Source organism: Balaenoptera borealis, assembly GCF_965194805.1.
Source record: "Balaenoptera borealis genome assembly, chromosome: 15".
Taxonomy (NCBI): domain Eukaryota; kingdom Metazoa; phylum Chordata; class Mammalia; order Artiodactyla; family Balaenopteridae; genus Balaenoptera; species Balaenoptera borealis.
In genome coordinates this window covers 8,696,502-8,719,950 of record NC_138871.1, presented here as the reverse complement: position 1 = coordinate 8,719,950, position 23,449 = coordinate 8,696,502, and the positions used below count along the sequence as shown (strand labels likewise).

The 23,449-nt window shown below is 36.9% G+C and overlaps 1 protein-coding gene across 6 annotated transcripts in view; it reads right to left on the bottom strand.

Moving 5' to 3' along the window:
- The window catches only part of TMEM131 (transmembrane protein 131), a 277,433-nt gene that overhangs the window by 124,439 nt on the left and 129,545 nt on the right, over positions 1-23,449 (bottom strand). For 5 of the 6 annotated variants that reach the window (XM_082356108.1, XM_082356109.1, XM_082356107.1 and 2 more), the window contains 2 exons: positions 13,888-13,949; positions 2,568-2,608 (listed from right to left, as the gene is read on the bottom strand). In XM_082356108.1, the coding sequence (XP_082212234.1) occupies positions 2,568-2,608; positions 13,888-13,949 (103 nt within the window). Of the gene's footprint in view, positions 1-2,552; positions 2,609-13,887; positions 13,950-23,449 lie in introns of those variants that run through there. The other variant, XM_082356112.1, reaches the window with a different exon arrangement.

Genomic DNA, 23,449 nt, shown 5'->3' with positions numbered 1-23,449 from the left:
TGTGCTCTCTCTTGGATCTCCCGCTCTAGGGTCTCCAGCTGCTGTGACACGGGAACATTCAAGCAGCCCTATGGAGAGTTCCACATGGCAAAGAACTAAGGTCTCCTGCCAACAGCCAGTAAGGAACTGAGGCCTTCTGCTAATGGTATGCGAGTGAGCCATCTTGGAGAGGACCCACCGGGCCCAGGCCTTCAGATGACTGCAGCTTCGGCTGATGCCTTGGCTGAAATCTCACGAGAGACCCTGAGCCACAACTACTTAGCAGAGTTGTTCCCAAATTTCTCACTCACAGAAACAGAAAAATAATAAATGTCTGCTGTTTTAAGCTTCTAGGTTTGGAGGTAATTTATTACACAGCAATAGATAACAAACACAATGACTGAATCACTAATTCTTAGAACAATGCCTGGTGTATGTAAAGATTCCAGTAAATATTTGCTGAATGACTGAACAAATAAATTAACAAACACCCACAACTTATACAACATTTAAATGTTTGCAAACTACTGTTACCCAAATAAGTCTCTCATTTGGTCCTTACAGCAACCTTATATAATGCATAACCTTATATCACATATAAGATACATCAGGCCGAGAAATGATCTTCCCCAGCATGCAAATGAAAGTCATGCTCAGAGCAGTTAAATAGTTTTTCTCCAGGCTACACATCTGGTGAACACAGAACTCAGGTCTCTTTAATTCCTAATCTCCCACCATAGGGCTCCACAACCCTAGGAAAAGACATTTATAAAAGGTGGCCTCAGGTCCCAAAATATTAAATCATTACTGGTACTCATTATAACATTTTGGTGTTCAACTAAAATAAACACTAATGGAACACTATGTGCACATTATCCACCATTATATTATGTAGCTGGCATCTTTTTAAACAAAATATTATCATGTAATTGATAACTGTATTAAAACAAATTAGAAAGGGTGAACCAGAAGGTAGGAGAGAAATATAAAAAAGAGTATCTTGGAAAATTCTTTCATAGTTTTACTTCCCATGATCCTGAGCTCGTGAAAGCAGCAACTCTTCTCTTTGCAGAATGTCTGGAAGCCCTTGGGGCTGAAGCAGATAGTAACAGTTGTGGTGGAGAGGGACTGAATGGTCGCCAGAGACTAGCTTCACCACCATTAGCTACAGAATCATTTTGTAACTAAGCTTTTCATGATATAAATTTCCCTGGAGCAGGTTACGTTTCACTTACAGAATGAGAGTTTTCACTCAGGAGATCATGTCTAGGCAACACAAGAAAGGATGGGGCTGAACGTCTCGGCTTACTAGAAAGGTCACAGGGCAGCAAATGGACTATACACAACTGGGGAGCACAAGAAATCAGAAATCGGTGCAGAAATGACCACAGGAGCTCAAAAGCCACAAAGTGTCCATCTCAGCAATCTCTAATGCTCAGCAGAAACGGGGGTCCCCCCGAGGAGAGGCTGGCAGAGGCAGCCAGTAGTGGAGACCAGGAGCTGCAGTCAGAGGCTAACTTCACCTCAGCCGTGCCTTAGGCCTTGTGGACTGTTTTGATGATGAAAGTGAGACACCATGTGAGGCACACCCATGTGTCTCAGGTACCTGATCCCCTACAGCTAAGCCCTGAGGCTTCTATCATTGGATTATAATATACTCTTTCAGAGAGCAGATTGCCTTTGTCATTTCATCAACACATATGCTTTATAACCTCATCAGAAGCTGTGTCTCTACTGTCCTTCAAGACGTCTCAAGGCAGGGAGTGTATCCACAGCCCCAGCACAGAGCAGACTGTGCAGACTCTCACCTCTCTTCCCCACCATGGAAGCTCCATCACCACTACTTTCCTTCATGCGCCTCCACTGGCTCCCCTATGCCTCTTTCACAGCATTTCCCCTCATTCTTAACTAACTCTATATTGCTCTTCTGGCTAAGGAGAGAAAATACAGCGAACACTGAAGGATTCCATATTTGATATAAGAATATCAAAGGGAATGCAACACGGGGCTGGTGATCAGAAGGTAATGAATTCTACCTGAAACCCAGCCAGTCTAACCTTGTTAGCACATCCCTTGGTTCTAAGAATCTGAGTCCTCATGTGTCAAACAAGGGGGGTCAACAAGACAACCAGTTAGGGTCTCCTGTAATTAGAATCATCTCTCCTTATACGGTAACTTCCTCTGCCAGGGGCCTGCAGGTAGACCCTTGATGACAACTGAGGGCAGCACTGCTCAGCCCATAAAAAGCGGGGAGGACCATGGGAGAGGTCACTGGGAGCTATAAAGCCGAAACTCTTCCAAAGCAAGGGGAGTTTCAGCTACAAGTAAACCCCACTGCATGTGATGCGGAAGGAATGCTACACAGTGCACGACATGCAAATTCAGATTTAAACTTGGTCTTCCATACACAATACTTGAAATACATGATATAATGTGATTTACTATTTGTTTTCCCTCCTCACCAAAAAAAGTATGGGGAAAATGGAGAGCAGGAATCCCCGAGAAAGACCTGAAAGTATGTCAGTATCTTACTAAATACATAAAATTTTATATATTAAAAAATATATATATACCTATTACTGCCTTACCTTTTCTGTTGGTATGAACTGAGTCCAAGTGTTGTCTCAGTCTGTGAAGGAAGAAAACAATGGTGAAAACACGGAAACCAAATCTTTATACTACAGACATACAGAATATCCAACATATTTTATTACAGTTTCAACTTTGACCTTATACTTACTTTCAGGTTAAACCTGATCCCTAAATCATATGAAATGACTTGTCATACCATATAATTCAAATGAGAGAATAATTTGGATTAAATTTTAAACACACATGGAAGTAATGCAAAGTAATAGAACTGATTTTTAGAAGCTTGCCAAACCAACACATCCTATGAGAAGAGTCCTCTTTCCCATTACTTTGTGAGGCTACACGTGTCTCTCACTGTTCACTCCTTCCCAACTGTGTGCAGGTGCTGGTCTACTGTGGTTCCTGCCACCACGGAGCTTGAGGTATGGGGCGGGGTAGGGGGAGGGGGAGTCAGTTATTTTAAAACTAAATAAATATGTTTATACATTGAATAAAAGGACTTTGGAAAAATTGGAAAGATGCTATGAAAGAGAATAAATAGGTGACATGCTTAAATATGTCATGAGGGAAGCCCTGTCTGAAGAGATAACATGTATACTGAAACCTAAAGGATAAAGAAGAGCTGTGTCTGGAGGTGGGATTGTGTGGTGGTGGAGAAAACAGCACGTGCAAAGGTCCTAGCACAGGAAAGAGCCTGGATGCTCAAGAAGCAGACGGCAGGTCTATTTGGCTGGAGTTTAGAGAGAAGCGGGAGAGAAGCAGAAGTGAGGCTGGAGGTGAGGCAGCGCCCTGTTACGTTGTGCCCTGGTAAGAAGCCATGCTAAGAAGTCTGGATTGTGCTGTACTCTAAATGCAGTACAAGGGGACTGAAGTTGCAGGAGAGAAACAGACACAGACATGGTCTAGACGATTTAAGTGTTAAAGACATTACTTTGGCTGTAGTGCAGGATATGGATTAGAAGATCCAGCAATCACACTTCTAGGTTTATACCCCAAAGAACTGAATGCAGAGAGCAGGGACTCAACAGTTATTTAGATATCCATGTTCACAGCAGCATTATTCACAATCGCAAAGCATGGAAGCTACGCAAGCACCTAATGATGAATAAATGAAGAAACAAAATGTGGTGTATACATACAAAAGAATATAATTCAGCCTTGAAAAGGAAGGAAATTCTGACATATGCTACAACACGGATGAACCTTGAAAACTAAGTCTACACTTAGACTAAATGAAACAAGCCAGTCACAAAAGGACAAAAACTATATGATTCCATTTACATGAGGTACTTAGAGTTGACAAATTCATAGAGACAGACAGTAGAATGCTGGTTGCCAGGGGCTGCAGTAGGGGGAATGGGGAATTGTTTAATGGGCACACAGTTTCAGTTTGGGATGAAAATAAAAGGTCTGGAGCCAGATGGTGGTGATGCAGAAACAAATGCGAATGTACTTAATGCCACTGAAATGTACACTTAAAAATGGTTAAAATTGTAATTTTATGTTATGCATATTTTACTACAATATAAAAAAAAGCTATAGCAATCAAGACAGTGTGGCACCAGTATAAAGACAGACAAAACAGATCAATAGAACTGGAGAAAACTCAGAAATGAACTCACACGTTTATAGTCAACTTGATTTTCAACAAAGGCATCAATGTAATTCAGTAGAGAAACATGTATCTTTTCAACAAATGGTGCTGGAACAACTGGACAAAGCTTGGGGGAAAATGAACCCTTACCCTTATATCACACCATGCACTCAAATTAATTTTAGATAAATCATAGTTCTAAGCATAAAAACTAAAATTATAAAGCTTCAACAAAAAAAACAGATTATATTTGCAACATTCAAACGACAAAAGATTTCATGAACGGGACAAAAAAAACACTAGTCATAAAAGAAAAAACTGATGGATTGGACTTCATCAAATTTTTAAAAATACGCTCACCAAAAGATATTGCTATGAAAATGAAAAGGCAAACCACATACTGAGAGAAAATATTTGCAAATCACCTATTTGATGAAGGACTTGTATCTTGAACATGTGAAGAACTTATTAATCTGAATAATAAGGAAACCACCCAATTTTTAAAAATGAGCAATTCTACAAGTGTCAGTTAAGCACATGAGAAGATGCTCAGCACCAGTTATCAAGGGAAAGCAAATTTAAACTTCAACGATACACTACAACCTACAATCACGTCCAAAATGGAAAAGACTGACCATACTAAGGGTTGGCAAAGATGTGTAGTAACTGGAAATGGAAAAGACTGACCATACTAAGGGTTGGCAAGGATGTGTAGTAACTGGAACTTTCATACACTGCTGGTGGGAGTGTAAAACAGAATCACCATTTTAGAAGAACTTTGGCAATTTCTTACAAGTTAAACTTAAAACACCCACCATATGACCACTCTGAGATATTTGCCCAAGGGAAACAAAAGCATAAGTCCATACAAAGACTTATACATGAATGTTTATGGCAGCTTTATTTGTAATAGGTCAGTACTGGAACAACCCAAATTTCCATCAACAGATGAAGTGACACATGAATTGTGGTATGGGATAGAACAGTAGAATACTACTCAGCAATAAAAAAAGAGTAAACTCAAAGACTAGGAACCTTTTTCTCTATTAAATATTTCTTTATTATTTTAGAAAAAATATTTTTAAAAGAACAGAAAATAACATTTGAATGGGGAAAAAGGAATAAACTACTGATAGATGCAACAACATTGATAACTCTTAAAATAATCATGCTGAGTCAAATTCCCAAAAAGTACATTCTATATGATTCCATTTATATAAAATGATTTAAAGTATAAACTGATGGTGTCAGAAAGCAAATCAGTGGTTGCCTAGAGATGGAGAGTGAGGGTAGAGGGATTACCAAGGGTCACAAGTAAACTTCTGGGGGCCATGGATACATATATTTATTATCTTGATTGCAGTAATGCTTTCACAGGTGTATAATATGTCGAACTTTTCAAATCGTACACTTTAAACATGCACAGTTTACTGTGTGTCACTTTTACTTCAATAAAAAGTACAACCTAAGAATTCTAGGACATGCCAAACTGTGGTCCCCATCTGGAGCTGACAGAAAGGAGACTCAGGAAGTGTAGCACCCATGTATACTTTCTGGAGGGGAAAAAAATATCTTCATGAAGACAATCTGGCCAAGATGATTACTCACGAAGAATTGCAAATGAGGAAGCTGTCTTGTGAAAGATAAGCAGATACAGTAAAGGAACTGTGGAAATAAGGTTAGAAAAGCAGAAAGTAAATGTTGTTTTTGAAGTATAAGCCACAAAATAGAAAAGTCATTTAACTATAATAAGAATAAAAATCTCAGCACAACCCTAAATATTGAGAGAAAAGGAAAGATCACAATAGACACTATTTTGTTTCTGAAGTAATTTGAGAAATGAAGGTTTAAACATATCTTAAATATGTATCTGAAACTTAAGCCCCGAAATTGAGGGACAACAAAAAGGAAAGCATAAAAATTAGATGGAATAGATTAAACACATACATAGCATGATTAAATGAGATAAACTCGTCTATTAAGAAAGACAAAAGGATCATGTCGAAAAAACAAAGCCCAACTATAGACTGTAAATACCTAACACAAAATGATGCAAAAATGTTGAAAGCCAAAGAATGAGCAAAAATAAACAAGGTAAACGCCTCCTCCCACCCCACCCCCCAGAAAAGAAGAGAAAAATCAAGCAAAAAAAAGGGTTACATTAGTAACAATGAAAAGATTTGCTATTTATGTAAGTATTTTTATAACTGAACGGCAAAAAGAAAAAAATAAAGAAACTGGGGAAAAGAATACTGTGATTGAAATATAAGCAAAGAACAGGAGGCAAATCACTTAAAGAAAAATAAATGGCCAGTAATCATATGAAAAAAGATGGTCAGCTCACCAAGCTCTGAAGCAATCCCTAGAAGAGACTGAGATTTCCTATTTCACCATCTGATTAGTGGAAACCTTTGAACTTTATGCTCAGAGATAAGGGTCTGTCAGGAGTACTCAGGGCCCTAGAAAATGCCTGTGCCATGTATTTCTGTATCTTCTATCAAATATAAGACATACCTACAATATTTCAAAGTAAACTACACTGAATCACAGATACTTAAAGTTGGTAACGCTTGACATATTGCAAATGATCTTTTCACTATGCATCTACAAAGATAAGCACAATTCCCACCCACAATTCAGACTCCATTCTTCTGTTGCATTTAAGGGCTCCAGTCTCAGCCTAGCTCACCGCGAGGCTCCACATTCCAGACCAGCCTGAGCACAGTCTCTCTCAGAGAGCACCCCAAAGGGATATAAAGGAGGAAAATGAACTATTCTTCCACTCAAATGGAAAAGACTCTGCAAAAATAAGTCTGTGGTATATTCTCAAACAGTATTAAATTCTCTTATCACAAAAATAATATATAAGTTTATCCCTATAACCTAGTGGTTCCAATTGGGGGCAATTTTGCCCTCCAGGGCATTTGGCAATGTCTAGAGACATTTTTGATGGTTGCAACTGAAAGGGCTACTGGCATCTAGAGGGTAGAGGCCAGGGATGCTGCTGAACACCCTACAACACATAAAACGGTCTTCTTTCCTCATCTCCCAGCAAGGAATTACCTGGTCCAAAATATAAATATTGCCAAGACTGAAAACCCTACTGTAACCTGAAGTTTATAAAGACATATCAATAATTTAATTTTCATTTGTAATAACATCTCCTTACATTATAATTCAAAGTGCATAACTGCCACACCTGTCTCTATCTCTAGTGGTCCTTGCAGTTCTTAATACACTGGAGACACTCAAATTATATTTACCAGTCCAGGATCAAACAGTATGAGTCAGAATTCAAATCTTGTGCTCTTATCTGTAATTATTACACACTTATTACGACATATCCCTTTTTTTTTTTTTTTTTTTTGGCTTTGTGGCTTGCGGGATCTTAGTTCCCCAACCAGGGATTGAACCCATGCCCTCAGGAGTGAAAGTGTGGAGCCCTAACCACTGAACCACCAGGGAATTCCCGACATACCCTTGGTAAGACTGTATATGCCTAAAACTGACTTCTTTTAGCTTACACAAGCTGAAGTTGGCCACTCATTTCCTTTTATGTATATTTTACATTATTTTCTTAGTGGTTACCCTGGAGATTATAATTTATATCTTAAATCTACAGCAAACTTGTTTGAATTCCTACCAGCTCAGCTTCAACAGTATACTTAATTCTGTCATTTTGCTATTTGTTTTCTATATGCCTTATACTGTTTTCATCCCTCATTTCCTGTAGTCCTGTCATCTTTTGGTTTAGTTGATTTTTTGGTAGTGAAATGTTTAAATTCATTTTGTGTATTTCCTATATTATTTTCTTTGTGGTTACCATGGGGATTAATCTAACATCCTAAAGTTATAACACTCTAATTTGAATTTTTATCAGATTTAACTCAATCACACTCAATGTGTACTTCTTTACAGCTCCAGCCCTACTTCTTTTGGTTGTTAATGTCACAGAACTTCTTCTTTTTGTATCCAAAAACAAAATAATAGTTCTTTTAAGTACATTAGTCTTTAAATTATATAGAAAACAAAATGTGGAGTTACAAACCAAAGTGACAATAATCCTTGCTTTTAGACTTTTTTTTTTTTAATGTATTAGTCTCAAATCTTGTAGAAAACAAAAAGTGGAGTTTCCAACCATTGTTACAATAATACCAACTTTTAAACTGCCCATGTACTTACTTTTACTGTGATCTTTATTTCTTCATATGGCTTTACATTGTTGTCTAGTGTTCTCTCATTTTTACCTGCAGGACTCCCTTCAGCATTTCTTGCAAGGCAGGTCTAATGGTAATGAGCTTCCTCAGCTTTTGTTTATGTGGGAATGTCTTAATTTCTCCCTCACTTTTGAAGAACAGTTTCGCCAGTTATAGGATTCTTGGTTGATAGTTTTTTCCTTCTAATACTTCGAATATATGGGTCCACTGCTTTCTGGTCTCCAAAGTTTGTGATGAGAAATCTCTTAATAACTTATCAAGGATCCTTTTTATGTGACGAGTCCCGTTGCTCTTGTTGCTTTCAAGATTTTCTGTGCCTTTTTAAGGTCTGATTTAACATGTCCCAGTATGAGTCTCTGAGTTCATCTTACTTGGAGTTCACTGAGCTTCTTGGATGCTTATATTCATGTCTTTCATTAATTTGTGACATTTTCAGCCATTATTTCTTCAAGTATTCTCTCTGTCTCTTTCTCTTTTTACCTTTCAGGACTCCCACAATGCAAATGTTGGTTCACTTGATGGTCTTAGGCTCTACTGACTTTTCTTTAATCTTTCTGTTCCTCAGCATCGAGAATTTTTCACTTCAGTTATTGTATTTTCAGCTCAATTTTCTTTTTAATTTCTTTTTTCCCCAGCTTCACTGAGGTATAGTTGGAAAATAAAAATTGTTTATATTTAAGGTGTACAATGTGATGTTTTGATATACATATACATTGTGAAATGATCACCTCATATACTCTTTTTTTTTGGTGAGAGCAATTAACTACTATCTTAGCAAATTTCAAGTATACAATACAGTATTATAACTACAGTCATGTTGTACACTAAATCTCTAGAAGTTATTCATCTTGCAAAACTGAAATATTGTACAAAAACTGAAATGAAAAATTCACTAGAACGATTCAAAGGCAGATTTGAGCAGGCAAAAGAAAGAATCATCAAACTTGAAGATAAGACAGTGGAAATTCTCGATTCTGAGGAAAAGATGAAAGATTAAAGAAAAGTCAGTACTCTTCTTATCAGCAAAATCTGACTGCTCTCAGTTTGTGCCTTTCTAGGGGTACTTCTGCTTCTTTGATGGATTCTGAATTTCTCTTCAAAGTATTTTGGTACCAATATTTACTTTTATGTCAGTGTTTCTGTATAAGAATGAGAGCTAGGGCTGCCTACTCGGCCATCTTGATGATGTCACCCTCTTTTGGTTTTCTTTTTAGGTTTTCTATCTTTTTATTGATATTTCCATTTTATTCATACGTTGTTTTCTTGATGTTCTTCACATCTTCCTTTAGTTCTCTGAGCATCCTTAAGATGACTGTTTTAAAGTAGATCTACTTCAAATTTGTATAGTAGATCTGCCATCAGGTCTTTTTCAGATAGTTTCTGTTGATTAATTTTTTCATTTGAATGAGCCATACTTTGTTTCTTTTTGTACACTGTGATTTTTTGTTTAAAACTGGATATTTGAATTTAATAATGTAGTAACTCTGGGTGTCAGATTCTCCTCCTTTTCCAGAGTTTGCTATCTGTTTGCTTCTGTTTATTGTTTTTGGTTTTATGATGTAGGCTATGTCTGTGCCAAAGATAAGCCTGAGGTGTAAACTTAAGGCCTTCTCAGGTGTTTTATGAACCTGGGCCTTTCCCTGAACATTCAAAGTGATTTTCTAATTTCCCCCATATATGCAGTGGCTTTTGAAGGTTGTCAGCCCTTTAAATCTTCTGGTTCACTTCAGGGCGAGGAACTTTTAACAATGGGGGAGTTGCAACAACAATGGCCCCCTGCCTCTCTGTCTAAAACTCTGCGATCAAAAGCAGCAATCAGGGCATGGATCCCCAATATTTGGAGGACAGAATCCTTTTTTGCCCACAGGCTTCTGCAAGCTGTGTGCAAGCTGTTTGATGAACATGCACAGCTGCTTGCCACAGGGCCAGGGGTTGAGGGTGGGTAACTGCTTCTAGGCTAAGAGCTGAAATGGACCATATTTTACTTTAATTTACCTCAAGACTTCCGCTTGAAGCTATAAGCCTTCAAAAGACTCCAGAGTCCCAAAATTGTTATACTATTTTTGTTATTGGTGTGAGGTCAAAGTTTTATTTCTCCCATATAGATATTCACTTGTCCTAGCACCCTTTATTGACTGTTCCCCAATATTTTCTTTCCCCAATATTCTTCAGCGACACTTTATTCATAAATCAAGTATCCATACATGTGTGAGTCTGGCTAGACTCTGTTGCCTTTTCTGATCTATAGAAGTGGTATAATTCATACGGCTCAACATAAACGAAGAAATGCAGTTGTTTTTTATGTATCAACTGTTATCCTGCAAACTTGCTAAATTGCTTATTGAATATAGTAACTTATCTGTAGATGCTTTGGATGACCGCCATAAACTATCATAATCTGAGGCGCATAATATTTTTTTCTTCCTTTCCAATCCTTTTAGTTTTTAATTCTTTTTCTTGTCTTTATTTATTTTTAAATTTTATTTATTTATTTATTTATGGCTGCGTTGGGTCTTTGTTGCTGTATGCGGGCTCCCTCCAGCTGCGGTGAGCCGGGGCCATTCTTTGTTGCGATGCACGGGCTTATCATCGTGGTGGCTTCTCTTGTTGCAGAGCACAGGCTCTAGGTGCGCGAGTTTCAGTAGTTGTTCTTGTCTTACTTTATTCGCTACAACTAGCATGATGTTGAATATAAGTGGTATTTAGTGGGCATCTTTGTTTGATCCATTCTTCATCTCAGAGATAAAACTTTCAGCATTTCACTGTTAAGTATGTTGTTTACCATAGTTTTTTCCACACCCCTCTTCCTTAATAGATATCCTTTATTACATGTGTCAGCTGGGGTTCTCGGCAAGATCCTGAGGCAGAATCCTCAGTGTCTGCTCACCTTAAGAACTGACTCAGCTTCCTACATTCTATATACCAAATCTTAGTCGCCTTGCCAAGCAGGAATTACAGTGGTCAAAACACCAACTAAAGAAAACATGGGCTAAGAGGATTACTGCAATTTCTAATCATATCCTAACACTACTAGTGATAATGCATGGAATGCACTGGAAAGAAATGCACATGCATCATACTGTGGAAAGAGCTCTGGAACCAAGAAGCTGGGTACTTACTGGAGGCTGGATTCTCGCTCTAGTAACTGAATATTCTATGAGCCTCATTTTCCTTTTCTTTAAAAATAAAATAGGAAATCAAGTCCAAACTTTCTAGCAAATTTTTAATGTTTTTACAGTTTTTACTGACTTATCATCAATTAATTTTTAGGACTTAAAAAATCACCATGAGCCAAGCCACATGAATGTAACATAAATTCCACAATCTGGGAACGAATGCTCTCAAGCAAAATTCTAATTTTAAATAATGTAAAAGAAGGCTGTTGCTTTGACTCTCTCCCTGCTTTAGCTTTAATTTAATTTGGAGAAACCCGATATATATTCTGCCACAGAAATGCTACATGAACATACTTCTAGTCACAAGAAACTAGGAGCTGTTTAAGAAATAGCTGAACTTATTGGCAAATTATCGCCAGAAAGAATGACATTATGTCAAAATCAAAACAGTTGTTCCTATGAAACGTTCTTCAACATTAAAATGAATGATTTTTATAAATTTCTATTCAGAGGGGTCTTATGTTCTGTTACTTGCAGATATATAATCCACTATATATAGCATCTCAACATTAGGCATTCTGCAGGAGGCTTAGTGAGGTCTCACTGTGGCTGAGGTAACCAGTGATAATACCTGCCCCCTTAACACTCCAGTCTAAAATTACCTTAGCTATAGAACTCTGAGGCTTCCCCCAAGCTCTGGTCCAAGCATTTCAGCAGATCCAAAGAGGATGAGCAAATGACATCCCAGCTGACGAGCTCTTCCACACCCAAGTCCTTTTAGACGTGAATTGACAGCCTCCCCCAGCAAAAACGCATGTCAAGCTTCAGAATTTTCAAAATGGATTATCAACTTGCAACTTGTTTCTGAAGGACATAATAAATCCTTTTTCAAACAGTAAAGGACAACTACACTCAGAGAACTGTTTAGAAATTCAGTCCTGAGTTGCCTGCTCTCTAGATCCTGCAAATCACCAAATGGGAGATGTTTAAAACAGTCATTTCTATAGGTTCTGCAAGTTCTCATCTTGCAACAGATTAAAGAACTAGAACAAGAGACTAAGATCATTTTCTAGCAAGGTGGCTTTACAAAACTAGAGATCATTATGTATCTTCAGCTGTTATTCACTTTTAAAATATAAAAAGCCGTACAAAGACTTTCTGCAAGTACCATGCAGCCACTGCCTGCTGCGTTTCTCAACATCTCTTATGTAAAAGTAGAATAATAAGTTTATTTAAAAATTTAGAAACAGGGAAAAAGTTTTCATCCGAAACATTTATTTGCTTCATTGTCAGAGAAAAAGAACCTTACAACCCATCACTTTTTTCCTTGCTTACTTTGTTTGGCTTAGTGTCTGAAATCTAAATTTATGCTAAAACACAAAGAGAAATCTTATTCCAAGTCCCTAGCAGAATTATTTCTCTATTGCCTTGATCTAACTTTAATTTTCACTTTCCTGCCTTTATTATAAGCTACAGGAGAACTATTTAAGTCATGTATTTAGTTATAAGTAAGTAAACAAATACATCATAGGCAGCATCATGTAACAAAGAGACTAACAATCACACCTGGAGTGAGAAGACCAGAATTCTAATACCCGTGCCATTACTGCAAAGTCATGGGATCTTGGGCAACTTTCTTAATCTAAACCTTGGTTTCCCCTGAATATAACATGAATAAAAAAATTATCAGCCATGCTATCAAATAACATGGTATTTAAAAACACATGTTATTATTACAAAGGTGGTGAGTACTGTAAGACAAGCATAGAATATGAAAAAAGTTTGGAAGGAGAAAATCAGCCACAAAAATCAGGGTTGGTTAAGATGGCTTTTACTGTCTCTTTCAGCTCTGAAATTCTAGAACTGATTTTTAGCTGGGAAGACTAAAATAGGCTTCACGGTGATAAGTGAGCTACGTCTGAAAGGCAGAATTGGATTTCTATCAGATTACACTTTCTAATTTTATGTATAATATATATAAAGGCATGGCTTAGAATGGCTAGTGGAAGGATGATATAGATGTAAATCTGGAGAACTTATATCCTCTGGAGAAGTTCTCTTCCAGATAAATATTTTGAGGTCCAACATCCAAATTCAGTTGTTTCACTCACTGGCTCCACACTAATAGAGCTTACCACCAATTCCACTGCTCCTGATCTGATTCTCCCCACCTAACCTCCCAACATCCACAAGAAATATTTTATTTAAACGGTAATCCATACAGCTAAGGAGGTTTTTATTATTACCAATGACTCTACTGCCTTGTCTGCATATGAAGCTCATAAAATATATTTCATATGAACCAGTTACGTTTTAAAAGAAAAATAATAATCAGATGTTATTCAAGGCTTGACACTGAGATAATTCTTCAAGTTTAAAATAAAATTACCTGTAGAAGCCCTCCATCATCAAAACGCAGTACTTCTATTATGCTCTCTGACTGAATAAATGCTGTGAAGGAAACAAAACATATTATCACTTAACGGGAACATAAATTTCATTTAAATAAAATCTTTTAAAGTTAATTACTACAACTTAATATTTTGAAAATATACTGCTTGATGGTGATGGTTGAAGAGAAAAATCTGACTAATACTTCAGGATTTTAGTAACTATGAAACCAAAACAATACAACCCAATTAGAAAGTATTTTTAACAACCTACAGGCTATGTAAAGCCACTCACAAAATATTTACTCCTGCTATACTGCCAGAAAGCACAAAACAGTAAAATTCAACTAGATGCAGCTGATTATTTTCACTGATAGATTAACTGAAAATAACATAAGCACATAGGAAACATCACTAGAGGATTTTATTTCCCCCCAAAATGGTAAGCTGAAGTTCTATATCATTTGCTCATTTGTAGTGATGACAGGACCTGGGATCAATGGTCAAAACTGACTTGGTAGGGGAGTGGGCAAGGAGAATGGCAAAAGGAGATTATTCCATTCCAAGAAACTGAGTACAATGCAAAGACAGGGTATTTAAAAAGCTAACGTACGATTACCATACAATCCAGCAATTGTGCTCCTAAATATTTACCCAACTGATTTGGAAATTTATGTCCACACAAAAATCTGCAAGCAATTCCTTACAGCAGCTTTTTTTTCATAATCATCAAAAACTGGACACAATCAAGATGTCCTTCAATAGCTGAATAAAGAGACAAATGTAGATTAACCATACAATGGAATATTAGTGATAAAAAGTAAAAGAAAGGGCTACATGCTCTATGATTTCAAGTATATGCCATTCTGGAAAAGGCAATACTATAGAGATGGTAAAAAGATCAGTGGTTGCTAGGGGTTTGGAGAGAGAAAGGAAGGGTGGAATAAGTAAAGCATAGGGAATTTTTCAAAGCAGTGAAACTCTTCTGTATGATACTGTAATAGTAGATGCAATTAACACTATGCATTTGTCAAAAACAGAACTTCACAGCACAAAGTGTGAACCTACTGTATGCAATTAAAAAAACATCATTTAGGAGATCAGGGATCCCAGGATAGACTATAGAATATGACAAAACAATTTAACTACATAGCAAAGGTATGAAACCATCTCCCTGAAGTAGGGTGGAGTGGGGAAAGGTGCTGACCTAAGTAATCTGGAAATGAGTGGAATCTGTAAGACTAAAGGCAACAGAAACTGTACATAAGCACCATCTCTAGTTAATAAAGTTATTTTCCACAGGGGTTTGGGTTAACTATCCTGACGCTGCTATACATGTACACTGGAATTGAACAATATATGGATGGTGGATGGTGAGAGATTTCTCACTGTCGGAATAAGAGTTTACACAAAAGCAAGGGAAGGAGGCTAGAACAATCTATGTGGTAATGGATTAGAGTTGGCAACATCAGTACAAACTCATGTTGAGCTTAATACAGATACAGATGGTTGCATATAGAAATATTTACAGATGTGCATATACACAGGTTAGTATACACACATGTATTACAACCCAGTAGCAAAAAGCACATCTAGCACCTAGATCTTGGGTTCTACTACCATTCTCCAATAAAAGGAACTGGGGCTTCTTGGAGAAATGGCTGAATCTAGGACTGGGGCAGGAAATACACAAGATGAAATGGGAGCAACTTGTGCCAGAAAGTGCTTAAAAAAAAAAAAAAAAGCCTTACATTGATGGGAATATGTCAAACAGATGTAAGAGTTAACAGTAAGTGTTCCCAAATGGCCAAAGCTGGAACAACTTGAGCAATAAAATAAGTAAAGCAGCACTGGATTAAAACCCAAAGTATAAAATAAATATCTATGAGTCCATACTGGTATAAATAAATGAATGAATGAATAAATAAACAATGGGGGAGAAGAGACAAAACTTTCAGGCAGAAGAATTCTAAACAATATATAGAAACTCTTCTACTTAGAAGGTGGAACATAACTCCCCATTCCTTAAGCATGGGATGCATACAGTGACTCCTAAAGAAAACAGTATGGAAAAGAGGAAAAAAGGAGTAACTTTACAATGGAGAAACCTGACAAACGTTACCTCAGTCAGATGATCAAGGTCAATATCCACAGGGAAAAGTCACGTGGACAGTACCCTTGATATGTCATAACAAAAATGGCACTTTATCTCTGTGGTCTTCCTCCCCAAATCACATAACTCCAGGCTCATCATGAGAAAAACATCAGACAAATCCCAACTGAGGGACATTCTACAAGACACCTGACCAGTACACTCCTGAAAACTGTCAAGGTCATCAAGAACCAGAAAAGTTTGAGAAACTGTCACAGACCAGAGGAGCCTAAGGAGACATGACTACTAAATGTAATATGCTATTTTGGATGGGATTCTTAAAAAGAAAAAGGAAATCAGGTAAAAACTAAGGAAACCTGAATAAAATATGAACTCTACTTAATAATAATGTACTAATACTGGTTCATTAATTGCAAAAAAAGTACCATATTAATGTGAGATGTTAAAAATCAGGCAAACTGGGAGGGGGGTATATGGGAACTCTGTACTATATTTAGAATTTTTATATAAATCTGAAACTGTTCTAAAATGAAAAGCTTATTTTTTAAAACCCATGAAACAATGGTGCTTCACTTGGCTTAACATGACCCTCACTGGCTCCTCTTTGTTGGTCTTTGGGTAGTCCATGAAGAAGCCTACTGTCTAATCCCATGTACCTGGCTTTTTCAGTATGACCAAAGCTGAAAGTCACGCAGCAGATGAGATGCCAGCTAATCAGATCACTTCACCTACTAGGATGGTGTCTTTCCTGCCTGCTGAGCATCGATTTCCTCTTATTCTCTTAATCACACCCTGATTTTATTTTGGGAAAGCCCTGTCCTCCATTTCTTGGGTTTCTCTTCAACCACAGCTCCAACTTGCTCTACCCTGCTCATTCCCCACCAGTTCTTCGTATATAGAGAACATTCAGTAACACTGAGTGCGTGAATGAAATCCCACCTTTCTGCTCAGGTATAAGTACTGGTATTTGCACACATTGATACAAACGAACTCTTTCTGGTTACCTCTAGTCTTAGCTTGTAGCTGCATTTCAAAAGTGAGATCAGAGCTAATGGCTCCAACGGAATTACTGACATAGAGTACATGTGGAGTGCACAAAAATGTCTCCAAATAAAGTGATAAACCATTAAGAAAAAAGGACTGTGAATGTAAAAGGCTCCGCCCAGCTCACCCATCCCATTTCTCATCCCCTCCCCCACCCTTTTAACATAAAGTGAAATTTTAGATGATCCAGAAAACCTTTTTGTTATACTCCTGTTGAATACAGATTTACTGATGTAAGAACACAATGAACAAGAATTAACTGAATAGTCAGATGCTCACAATGTACAGACAAAAAGTCTAGCTCCCAGATAGACGCTTTCCATCTAGTTAGCAGAGAAAACAGACCAAAAAAAGTAATAGAAATGTGCTATATTTGGTGCCTGCTATTAGAGTTATGATATAATGACCAACACGTAAGTTCCCATCATCAAGCTAGATCAGACCTTTATCTAACTGATGAGAACTTTACTAAAGAAAGAAAAGCAGTAATATAATTTGGGTGTATTGTATTTTTAATTAGGAGCTTTAAAAAAAACAAAAACATGAATTACCTTAGTTGAAAAAAATTAAGAGCGGCAGCTATTTTATAAAGTCCTGAAAGGGAAATATTGTGTTATACGTCAACAGCTTTCCTTAAAACATGTAGAAATGAATAGGATTCAACTCTGGCATAAAACAAATTAGAGTATTTTGCTTTAAATGATCAATCATAGTAACTTCAAATTATATGCCTAGAAAAACAGAATATGTACTTATTCATTTAATGTGTTAACAGTTATTAAGCTATACATTACAAAAAGTAACCAAAGCAAGTCAAGTTCACACATCTCCATATCTCTAGATTTGAAACCACAACTGACAGCTACTTCCTCTCCCAAGAATTTTTGTCCCTTATTTTACACTCTAAAGGAATCCCAAACTGTCTCAATGTTCCCCAGTTAAAGCAGCAATCTGATGTATGAGAAATAAGAATACCATCTAATAATTATCAATCACTGTGTTATTAAACTTCAAACTAATCCTATGACATAGACTTTATGGATTCCATTTGAAGATAAGCAGGCACAGCGAGGTTAGGCTCGAAGTCACTCAGCAAGAAAGTGGCTAGAGAGGGGCCATAAATTTCAGCAATGGGACCCCAGAACCTGTGCTTCTAAACCCATCACTATTTACTTTCAAAGTAAAGTGACACCAATGTTCACAACCAACAGTACCTTCAAGCAACCTAATTTTAAAAATCAGCCATGTATTTCCAATAACAAGGGAGGAAAGGAGGACATATAAACACAAGAGGTTTTAGTTCTGGCTTTTATGATTCTATTGGCATTTACTCTGTGAAGCTGGGCTCGGTAAGACCTACTTTAAGCTCCTCATATTCACCCACATCACTATGATGTCTGAGAGGAGCAAAGACATTTATTTTCAGCGGAAAAATCTCAGTGTGTCAGTTATTTATCACTTACTTTCAAAACAGAAGATCAGAAATTGAGTTTACTTCCCTATCTCATTTAGTAAAGAATGACATTTATAAGACAAAAATATCTTCACTTTAAGGGCAAATCTTTCTCTACTATAATTAGGGTTTTATATATATTTTTTCTTTTAGGTAGAGATTCTTTTTTCTGAACACTGCAAATGATGACTAGATACAATGCTTGTTTTCAGACATCTTTTATAATAATTCATGAAAACAATGAATGTTGTAAATAGCTAGTAGGAATACAAGTCATTTGGGTGTGTGTATGGGGGCGTGGGGGTGTGCACCGGGCATCAGGATCCTAGGCTGTGACCATCAGGTCTTTACTTTCTGGCCTTCACAGTCTCCTCACATGAGGGGAGGAGGCTGGACTAGTGAAATCCATGATTTTTTTAAAAACCAAGAGGAGAAGAAAGGGGCACACAGGCAGGACTTGAAAGGACTCCCAAATCCTGTGTCAAAGAGCCACCCTGCCTGGAACGCTCTTCTCATGCTTGGTGTCTCCCCCTTCAGGTCTCAGCCTCAACAGTACCCTCAGAGGGGCCCCCCAGTGACTGCTCCAAGCCACGCCCTGTCCCCTCTATCCATGCCCTATTTTAACTCTTATCACAACCTGTAAATCGTTTCTGGTTTGCTTGTCATCTAGCACAGAGTCTGGAAAATGGAAGAAAAGAAATATTGGTTAAAATAATGGCATTACTATCTCAGAATTAATTATTGTTAATGATATTAATGCCTCTTTTATAGTTACACTTGTTCAGGATTTTATTTCAACAAAAGGCTCAGTAACAAATATTTTTAAACATTCTGGACTAGGTTTGTATGGGTCCCTTCTATCCATAAAGATACTTTATGACTGGAACCTTGTTTCTTTCCTCATTAATTTTCTTATCTGAAGGAAGTAATGTACACCTACTTTGTTATCTTCTTCCCACATTAAAAGTGCAAAGGAGGGGCTTCCCTGGTGGCGCAGTGGTTGAGAATCTGCCTGCCAACGCAGGGGACACAGGTTCGAGCCCTAGTCTGGGAAGATCCCACATGCCGCGGAGCAACTAAGCCCATGCGCCACAACTACTGAGCCTGCGCATCTGGAGCCTGTGCTCCGCAACGAGAGGCCTCGACAGTGAGAGGCCCGCGCACAGCAATGAAGAGTGGCCCCCGCTCGCCACAACTGGAGAAAGCCCTCACACAGAAACAAAGAACCAACACAGCCAAAAATAAATAAATTAATAAATAAATTAATTAAAAAAAAAAAAGTGCAAAGGAATTCATAAGTCAAATTCCAATTTTATCAAGACCACTCAGTATTACCAACTTCCTAAAGAAAGGCTGTGTCCATGTTGTTTACTAAAACTCAAAATATAGTTTTACGCAACTCAGATGTGTTGGACATACACCACACATCTAAAATGGTGAGTCACAAATGTTTTTCAAAATTAATGTTATAGCTTATGATAAAATACCATAATTTTTATTTTATCCTAAAGTGCTTAATTTATATAAAAAGATCAGCAAACTTGTTACAAAATGAATGGCTGAGAACCACCAATTACTCTAAACAAGCAACAGAAAATCACTAATACACTGAAGCTCACCCTACTGTGCTCCCTCATCCCTAGCACAAGCAAAGGTCACTGGGAGCACCAGAGGCACCACACAAAACAAGCAGACCAAGGACTTCCCTGAAGGTCCAGTGGTCAAGTCTCTGCACTTACACTGCAGGGGGTGTGGGTTCAATCCCTGGTCGGGGAACTAAGATCCCGCATGCCACGCAATGTGGCCAAAACAAACAAACAAACAAAACAAGCAGACCAAAATACCACCACCAGGGCTCTGAAAATTAAGCTGGTTATTGGAACCACAGCCCACAACAGGATCTGTATGATAAACTGTCTATCAACAGATGAATGGAGCAATAAAATGTGGTGTATAAATACAGCAGAATATTATTCAGCCATAAAAAGGAATGAAGTTCTGACACATGCTGCAACACGCATGGACCTTGAAAACATTATGTTGAGTGAAATAAGTCAGACAATAAAGGAATAATATTGTGATTCTACTTACATGAAATGTCTAGAATAGGCAAATTCAGTGAGTCAGAAAGTAGGTTAGAGGTTACAAGGCACTAGAGCAAGGGGGAGTGGGACTTACTGCTTAATGATTACTGAGACTCTGGGGTGATGAAAAAGTTTTGGAAATAGATGATGATGGTGGCACATCATTGTGAATGTAATTAATGCTACTCAATTGTACATTTTAAAACAGTTATAATGGTAAATTTTATGTTACATATATATGCTACTAAACTTTTTTTCCAAAAGAAAAATCACACAGACTATTTAAAAAACTACAGAATATATCTCATTAACTTGGACCCCAAAAAAATGTGCAAAAAAATTTTAATATATTGAATCCAGCAATGTATAAAAAATTACACACCATGACCAAGTGGGATTTATTCAAGTTGTGCAAGACTGGTTCAAAATTTAAATATCAATCAATATAATTCACCACTATCAACAGGCTGAAGAAGAGAAATTACTTGGTCATATAAACTGAATCAGAAAAAGTATTTAAGAAAAGCCAACACCTAGTCATGATAAAAACTCTCACAAAATAGGAGAAAAGAAGAGGAAACTAAACCCAAAGCAAGTAGAAAAACGGAAATAATATGTTAGAGTGGACACCAATAAAATTGAGAATAACAAAAAAACAGAGAAATCAGTGAAACAAAAACTTGGTTCTTTGAAAAGATTAACAAAAATGACAAATCTTTAGTCAGGCTGACCAAGAAAACACCCATAAATGAAACAGGGAACATTACTATTGACTTAGAAATAAAAAGGACCTACCAAACTTACAGAAATAAAGGAATTATAAGAGAATAACTAGGAACAATTGTACACCAACAAATTAGATGAATGGATAAATACCTAGAAAAATACAAATAACTGAAATTAACTCAAGAATAAATCTGAATGGACCTATAACAAGAGACTGAAACAGTAATCAAAAATCTTCCTACAAAGAAAAGCCTAGGGACAGATGGTTTCACTGGTGAATTCTACCAAATGTTTAAAGAAGAATTAACACCAATGCTTCACAAACTTTTCCAAAATAAAACAGAGGAGAAAACACTTCCCAACTTATTCTATGAGGCTTATTCTATGATACCAGAATCAGATAAAGTTATCACAAGAAAGGAACCTGCAGCTCAATATCCCTTATGCATATGGATATCAAATCCTCAACAAAATAAGAAATACACATCCAGCAACATATAAAGAGGCTTATACACCATGACCAAGTGTAAGACTAATATACTTTTTATACTACAAAGTTTCAATGAAACAAATGAAAGAAGATCTAAAGAAATGGAAAGACATAGGTTGGAATACTTAACAATGTAAAGATCGTAATACTCCCCAAATTGATCTTAGATTCAACGCAATCATTATCAAAATCCCACCTTGTTTTTTTCCAAATTGATGTTAAAACACTTAAGAAAATGCGAGAAACCAATAATAGCCAAAACAATCTTGACAAAGAAGAACACAGTAGGGGACTCACACTTCCTGATTTCAAAATTTATTACAAAGCTACACTAATCAAGACAGCGTGGTACTAGGAATAAAGATAAATGTGTAGATCAATAGGACAGAATTGAGAATCCAGAAAGAAACCCTCACATTTATGATCAATTCTTTTATGGAAGAAAGAAGAAAGGATAGTCTTTTCAACAAGTAGTGTTGGGCAACTGGATATCTGCATGCAAAAGAATGAAGCTGGACCCTAACTCACACTGTATGTAAAAATTAACTCAAAAATGGAGCAAAGACCTTGGTGTAAAAGCTAAAGCTATAAAACTCTTAGAAGATAACATGGGTAAATCTTTATAACCTTGGATTAGGTAATGTTTCTAAGCTAGGAGAGCTAAGCAAGCAAAGAAAAACACAGAAATTGGACTTCATCAGAATTAAAATTCCTGTGCTTCAAAGGGCACTATCAAGAAAGTGAAAAGATGACCCAGAGAATAGAAGATTTTTGCAAATTATTTATCTGTTAAGAGTTAGGTACAGAAAATATATAGAACTCATCCCCCCAAAAGACAAATATTCCAATTTAAAAAATGGACAAGGGATCTGAATAAACATTTCTCTAAAAGAAGAGAATACAAATAACCAATAAACACATGAAATGATGCTCAAAATCAGTCCTCAGGGAAATACAAATTGAAACCAAAACAAGATACCACTTCACACATACTAGGATGGCAATAATCAAAATGACAGATAATAATGAGTATTGGTGAGGATGTGGAGAAACTGGAAAGCCATAAGTTGCTGGTGGGAGTAAAAAATGGAGTAGTCACTTTGGAAAACAGTTTGGCAGTTATTCAAAAAGGTTACCATAGACATAGCAATTCTACTCACATATATAAACAAGAGAACTGAAAACCTGAGTACAAAAACTTCTACATAAATGTCATAGCAGCTCTATTCATAACAGCCAAAAAGTAGAAACAACCCAAGTGTCCACTGACTGATGAATGATAAACAAAATGTGATGAATCCATATGATGGAATATTTCTCAGCCACAAAAAAAGAATGAATTACTGATACATGCTACAACACGGATGAACCTTGAAAACATAATGCTAAGTGAACTAAGCCAGATACTAAAGACTCATATTTTAAGATTCTATTTATATGAAATGTCCAGATTGGAAAATCACAGAAATAAAAGTAGATTAACAGTTGCTAGGGGCTGGGAGGAAATGGGATGTGACTCTAATGTGTATGAGGTTTCTTTTGGGGGTGTTGAAAATATTTTGAAATTAGATTGTGAACATACTAAAATGTGAACATACTAAAAGAACCACTCAACTGCACACTTTAAAAGGGTGAATTTGTGATATGGGAA